General features: G+C 43.3%; 1 protein-coding gene across 2 annotated transcripts in view; it reads right to left on the reverse strand.

Moving 5' to 3' along the window:
• The window catches only part of WWOX (WW domain containing oxidoreductase), a 519,864-nt gene extending 514,955 nt beyond the window's left edge, over positions 1-4,909 (reverse strand). For both annotated transcript variants that reach the window (XM_054170124.1, XM_054170125.1), the window contains exons 1-4: positions 4,735-4,909; positions 2,989-3,053; positions 1,643-1,700; positions 346-524 (exon numbers count right to left, since the gene is read on the reverse strand). In XM_054170124.1, the coding sequence (XP_054026099.1) occupies positions 346-524; positions 1,643-1,700; positions 2,989-3,053; positions 4,735-4,841 (409 nt within the window). In that variant the 5' untranslated portion in view covers positions 4,842-4,909. The remainder of the gene's footprint in view (positions 1-345; positions 525-1,642; positions 1,701-2,988; positions 3,054-4,734) is intronic.
• Between the last annotated feature and the right edge of the window lie 2,277 nt (positions 4,910-7,186).

A 7,186-nucleotide genomic window follows, 5' to 3' on the forward strand; every position in this document is an offset into this window, starting at 1 on the left:
ACAAATCTCACTCTTTTTATCATCTTGCTGGCTAGGGCAGGGAAACTTCCCCTCTCTGTCACAGCCATCATTTATATATTTATATAATGTAAAATGCCTCCATCACCATTTAACAGACAAAAAGAAAAAAAACAGTTGTTTCAGAACTTGATGCCTTTCCTGTAGCTCTCCTCCAAATCATCCATGCATACTTAAAAAGCGCTATACAAATCTGAACAAAGCTTTCTAACTAGGAGTTTTAGATGGAAGTAATGCAAACCACCAAAAGCACGCAGATGTTTGAACACCACAGTAGCCTGTAAGATAAATGTTGCGTCTTTTACCTTATGTGTAATGTTCACCTACCTATTCCTGAATTTGCTCCCGTGATTATAACCACTTTGCCACTTAAGTCACGACCCTGGAGTATTTCCATTGCAGTGCTGTTTCCATCATATTTTTGTCTAGCGGTAGGTTTTACTGGATTATCTTCAACTGTAAAGGCCAGTCTTGGGTCAAGGTAGGTAGTCCTTTTGTTTATGTGGCTGCAAAAAAAAACACCAAAAGAATTCAACTATCTGGATCCTTCTATAGTCTGCATCTCGATTTTAAATGTATTTCAACCACTGCTGTGTACAATTCCAGTGCATTATTTAAATTCTCCCAAACTCATTTCTTTTTTTCAATTTTGTTAAAATGATGCTGATTCCTCTTATACCAGACATTTTCCCAATTGTGACAGCATCTATTAAAATTGTACTCACATAGTTCACAACACTGTCTGAACTTCATGTGAACCGCTGACAAAGAAAGTAGAATATTGTGAAGGCAAAAAGCACACTATATGAGAGATCCTGTCCTCTTAGGAGCTTTACAAAGGGGACCTGCACTACTCCCTTGCAACAATCTAGCAATAACAGGTATATCAGTGCTTTTTTTCCCCTCAAACAACTAGAAACAAATTGCTTCACATCAGCTCAGCAAGTAACACAATTTAGGTTGGGCTCGTCTTTCTAAAACAAAGTTTTAGGTTTCTTTAGAAGATTTAGACACCAAGCAACACTTTTCAGGGTCCAGCCCTTAATTACAGGACAAAGAGACTTCACTTCCTATTTTGGCCTGGGAATACGTTTCACTTTGCCAAGTCAGTTTAAGATAACTTAACCCTTTTTGACCCTGCCATTGAAAAGCTATGAAGGAAACATTCCCACAAACCTTTCTGCTCTTACCTTTCTAAAAATCATTGCTATCTAATGCTTTTTCTCTATTATTGCTGTGCTTTACATGGCAAGTGAGTCAGAGCTGCAGCAATTTTGGTTTTCTCCTCTGTGTTTAAAGCACAGCAAAGCACCTTTGTAAAGGTGCATAAAGAAAACAAGTCCACACAAACACTACCTGAGGGTCAGCTCACATTTTGAGATGGATATGCAAGTCACTTCAACCTGCCACCTAAGCTATTCTGTGCACACAAAACTCAGAAAACCACAAACAGGTGTTTAGACATTGCTACAATTGTAGTCTTTACATATGGATTCTGAAGTTGTACTTACTTGTTTCTTTCCCATTCCATCTGGTATTTTCACTGCATCAGAACTCAAAACAGGCTACCAACACAAAACACAGTTGTCCTACTTGTCCATACTCTATATTTTAACATACTTACTCTACAAAATAGACTTGTCCGTTTTCATCAGTCTCCTGCTCCCATCCATATGGCAGATCTAGGAAACACACCCAACACTGTATTTTTTGATGCATTAAAATACACTCACATTTGAGGTTTAAGTGATTTCTCAGAGAGATGTGGGGAAATTCTGCATTATTTCTGTAGGTAATGCAGCTACCTGCTGCACTTAAATATTGGAACTTGAAGTAAGGACTGCTTCCCTAACCACACACAACCGGTCTCTAATAAAAGCACAGTACACAGCAGACCAGGCACATGTGTAGTGAGTTGCATGTCAAGTACAAAGATAATCTGAAAATCATTTACAGATTTTTTTTCATGTTATAGCACAAACAGGCAAAATGCAACGACGTTTTCCAGTACATACCCACCTATACTGCACACAGTTCAGTGTCTAATCCCGATGAAGTAAATAGCAAAAACATTCAACTAAATGTAGGAAAAGTTACATGCTATGTGTACCAAAAGCTGGAAGCTCAGAACCTTTAAGGGGGTGTGGGGCATTTTAAATAGAACCTAAATGATTCTGTAAAACTGGAAGGGCAGATGAAGTAACAAAAATTACACATCTTTACCAAATAAATTCTTATATAAAAGACACTATGGAAGTGCTTAGAAGATCCCATTTCCACTATTTCCAGTCCTGGATGAAAAGTGCTTAATTATAACTCAATCTGTTCAAAATCTACCAATAACAATACAGTTATTGTCACATTAGCAATGCCAAAAGCACAGCTTGCCAACAGCATAGTCCCCCTAGGTATGCCATATCCAGCTTCCGGGAAGATCTAATTTAAGACACTGATCTAAGGTCCGTAAGATGTCATACACCTCTGGAAGCATCCTGCAACACTGGCTGCCTTCTCCACTGGCAAAAGCATTCCACTGTAAAATAAAAACTAATAGGACTTCCTTCTGTGCCTGAGATGTTCTTTGATAAAAGATTCTTGGAAGAATATAATCCAACTATAAAAATTATCTAGTGAACACCAAAATACCAGAACACAATCAGAGAGTTCTGTAAATATTGATTTACCTGTATGTTTCACAAGCCACAGTACAACAATCCCTTGACTCTTTTAGCCGGGTATTTGTGCATGGGGTTTTTGGAGCAATATAATAAAGCCCTAAAACTGTAAAATGATTGTTCTACACAGGCACAATCCCACAGGTAAAGCCCCACTGAAATCAGATGTATTTTGCAAGGTCAGTTTGCCTAGATGGTTGTCAACTAGAAGATCAAAATGGGGCCTAACTCCTGCACAGACTCCAACTGATGTTTTCAACATAATTTCAGTTCATCACAAAAGATTAACACAAACCTCCTGCGACACGTTTCCTCTTCCCAGACTTAGGATGTTCCCATTGTGTTTTTTCTTCCAGGTGACTGTAGGAAAAGAAAAGTTTAAGATATTTTTTTAATTGCCCAGTAACTTTTCTGATATAATCCCAAATTTGTTTTCATATGGTAAATAAAGTTCTGGGCTTTTTTTTTTTTTTAAATACAGTTCAGAAAATAGCTTGTCTTTAAAAAAAAAAAAAAATAAAGAAAACATGCCAATTCATTCTTTAGGAAAGGTCAAAACTGCTGTTAGAAGTTACCAGGTTTCCATATAGCCACGGTTGTGAAGGAAAACAAACTAACCAGGGAGTATAGGAGGCTAAAAAACTTCAAATTAATGTTTGACTTCCAACTGAAGTTTTGCTGCTTACAACAAAAAAAAACCTCTGAAGTCATTAAAGAATACTGCCCCTGTACGCTGCACTGGTTAGGCCACACCTTGAATGCTGCGTCCAGTTCTGGGCCCCTCAGTTTAGCAAAGATGCTGACTTGCTGGAATGTATCCAGAGAAGGGCAACAAAGCTGGTGAGTGGTTTGGAGCACAAGCCCTATGGGGAGAGACTGAGGGAGCTGGGGTTGCTTAGCCTGGAGAGAAGGAAGTACAGAGGCGACCTCATTGCTGTCTACAACTACCTGAAGGGAAGTTGTAGCCAGGTGGGGGTTGGTCTCTTCTCCCAGGCAACCACCATCAGAACAAGAAGACAGAGTCTCAAGCTGCACCAGGGGAGGTTTAGGCTGGATGTTAGAAGTTATTCATAGAAAGAGTGATTTGCCATTGGAATGTGCTGCCCAGGGAGGTGGTGGAGTCACTATCACTGGAGGTGTTTAAGAGACTGGATGAGGCACTTGGTGCCAAGGTTTAGTTGATTAGATGGTGTTGGGTGATGGGTTGGACTTAATGATCTTGAAGGTCTTTTCCAACCTGGTTAATTCTATTCTGCTCTTAATAGACTCAGAAAATGTGTCCAAAAATGGTGATGCTTGGCAGGAAAACAGAAGAAGCAAGAAAAGAATTTAACAGAAACTAGCATAAGTAGTATTAGGAAGTTTTCAAATGACTGCTCTATGACATATTTATTTGCCACCTTATTGTAAGCAAGTCTGGATTTCTACACAAGCAATTGCACCTTCCGGCAGACAAACTTACCCAAAGGCCTTGACTAGTAGACTAGTCGAATTCAGAGATTTTATTAATTTAAATCGGTTTCCCTTCATGTAGGAATACATAAGACTACAATACTGTGTAAGGCTCCACCGCCCACACGTGTAAGGACTCCCCACAGAAGCATGAAGTGCACTGCACCAGTACCAACTGCTGACAGCTCGCTCCCGCACCCACTCCAGCATCACTCCCGGAGGAGGCAGGAGGCTGTGGCTGTGCCCGGCGGCAGTCAGCACTGCACAGAGCCACCTGCCCGCTCCCCTGCCGTTCCTCCAGCCTCTCTGCCGCTGCCCGCGGCCACCGCAGGGCTGGCCCTGGCAGAGCCCAGCCCCCACTCTACGCTGCCAGGCGTCAAGAGGGCACCGCACGCGGAAACAGTCACCCGGGGAGCGCTCCTGTCACCATGCCCGGCTCCAGCCCGCGCTGCCCCTGGGCTAAAGGGCGGGAAATGGCAGCTCCTGCCCCCCGCGCTGAGGGGCGGCGGCGGCAGCTCCGCGGATGCTGCCCCAGGGTGAAGAGGCGGGCGGTCAGAGGGCTCTAAGCTTGCCCGCCCCCGTGCCTTACTTCGCGTAGTAAACCCAGCCGTCCTTGGTGGTCCGCTCCTCCCAGCCCGGCGGCAGCTCCTCCTCGCTGTCCGTATCGTCCAGCCCCGCGTACTTCAGCGCCGCCATTGGGCCGGGCGCCCCACACAGCCCCGCTCCGCCGCCACCGCCAGGCAGCGGCCGCGCTGCACAGCCCCTTCCGGCCGGCCCCGCCAATTGCGCGGAGCTTCAGCAGCAAGGCACTTGGGAAGCGTAGTCCGGCGTGGCGGGACGATGAAGCGTGTGGGTGGGGTTTATCTCTAAAGCCCGCCTTCAGCCCAGTGGGTATTACCCGTGTCACTGAGACTTCGGACGCTGGTGGGCTCCGGGTGAGTCAAGGTTGTTATGGACAGCACAAGGATATCAGATTTTTGGGGGCATTTGGTGTTTCCAGCCCTCTCTTTTCAAGAGAGGGGTACGAACATGGAGAGGTCCCAGAAAACAGTAGAAAGTGAACTGTTCTTTAAGCTTTTTGACATTAATAGTCACGTCCTGATCTCTGGGGCAAGATTTCACCACCGTGGCCATGTCAGCTCCTCCGTGTTGCATGGCTTGGCAAGGATGGCCTGGCTGGACAGAAATACCTCTCCCCGTGCTGAAGATGTCACCAGGAGGCTGCAGGCCACCTCGCCTGCCCAGCTGCCTAGGCCTATGTGGCACTTGGCCACGTAAATACAGTCGGCTGCACAGACTGGAGCACTACAGGTTAGTGAAGTGAGAGTCACTCCTAGTATCTCCTGTCCTGGCAACTCAAGCCGGGGCAGCCTACTTTGCAGCTGTGTGAGGTGAGGAAGTACCATAGCTACTACCAGTACTCAGCAAACATGCCCTCCCTTTGCCCGTAGCCAAATGCTGATATGTTCAGATCTATTCATATAAGCAAACCACACTGCCAGCACTTGTAACAGCAGCTTCCCATTGTAGTTCTTTGTTAAGTGTTGTAAGCATAAAAAAAAAAAAAAAAACCAAAAAAAAAAAAAAAAACCCAAAAAACCAACCAAACCGTGTTGGACGGCGACTGCAATCGCTGAGCACTGCGCTAGGTGGTAGTGCAACCCCACAAAAGCCGTGTAGCGCTCCCGCTCCTTTGCGTAAGGTTTTACGCACCACTTGAGACGCGGACCTGCCTGGCTCGCTCGCTCCATGATAATATCTGTCTAGAAAAACGCGGCCTGCACTTCTTTCTCCCCTGCTGCTCCCATCATTTTGTCAGCTTCCCTGGGGAATTTATACCTACTAAATTATCTCTTCTTGGTAGACATAAAGACTCATACATCATCAAGAGACAGATTTCACGTGAGTGTTTAAAAAGGCTGGGGCAGACATATGGAGAAACAAACTTCAGTGACATACTCACTTCTGCTCCAAGAAGCTGCTGAAATACTCCATATGTGACTGAGTGGAGAGATGTGCCAGGTCTGAAGAAAATTGCTTATTTAAGTCAATATTTGTAGCACAGAAAAGGAGTACTAGTCTAGAGTAATACTGTAGGAAAAGGTAGTTGTTATATTTCTTCCTTCTTCAGTCTCTTGGTATCTAGCATTCCATGAATTGTATTCAGTGAGAATATGAAAATCATTTGTCTGGCAGTTGTCTTATCCCAATCAGCTGTATTACATGAAGTATACTTTATGTCCTGGGTGTGAACAGCAGCATTACAGTATTGCAATGTTAAGGCTGCGAGGTGTGTATTAGATTAGACAGAATCTTAGATTAAACAGAATCTTAAAATTAGGCTTACATATATATATCTATTAAAGAGAGCCAGTTTCTTTTCATGCATGTCCTACAATCAAGAAGTTTCTTATTTTCCATATGTTTATGTGTACATCAGCATGCATAAAAGCCTGTAAGATACAACACCAAACTTACTAGTGTAAAACTTCATCATTCTGGCAGGTTCTTCTTCTGCAATGACATTGACCCCTTCATTGAAGGTAGCTATAAACCTGTGAGACACCACATCTCAGTCTCCTGCTACTCTGGATGTGATGCAAAGTCAGTTCCTTCACCCTGGATTCTACATCCATTTTGGAGGCACTGAAAGATTGATGCAATATTCTTCATGAGTTTGTTTAAAAAAGAGAACAAACAGTAGTCAAGCCTCCCTAGGTACAAAGCCCGTATTTGAACATACAGAGAAGTATTTACACACATCTCCTAAGTAATTATTAATCTTCCAGGCTGCAAAATTGGACACTGATAAGCTAGGAAAAGAAAAAAAAAAGAAAGAAAAGTCAACTATCTGAAGTCCTCTAAACAATTGGCTTTAATTGCTTTGTGCAGACAAGAACACAAGAGGTAAATAAAATTAATTAGTGAAAGAAGAGATTAATGGTAAAGTTATTATACGTCAGTACGATGCACACTTGGGTTTGTAATCTCTCTCTGAGTTCAGGGTTACTACTCACACATCTAAAGTTAAACATGGAAAC

The sequence above is a fragment of the Dryobates pubescens genome, chromosome 19, assembly GCF_014839835.1.
Source record: "Dryobates pubescens isolate bDryPub1 chromosome 19, bDryPub1.pri, whole genome shotgun sequence".
Taxonomy (NCBI): Eukaryota; Metazoa; Chordata; class Aves; order Piciformes; family Picidae; genus Dryobates; species Dryobates pubescens.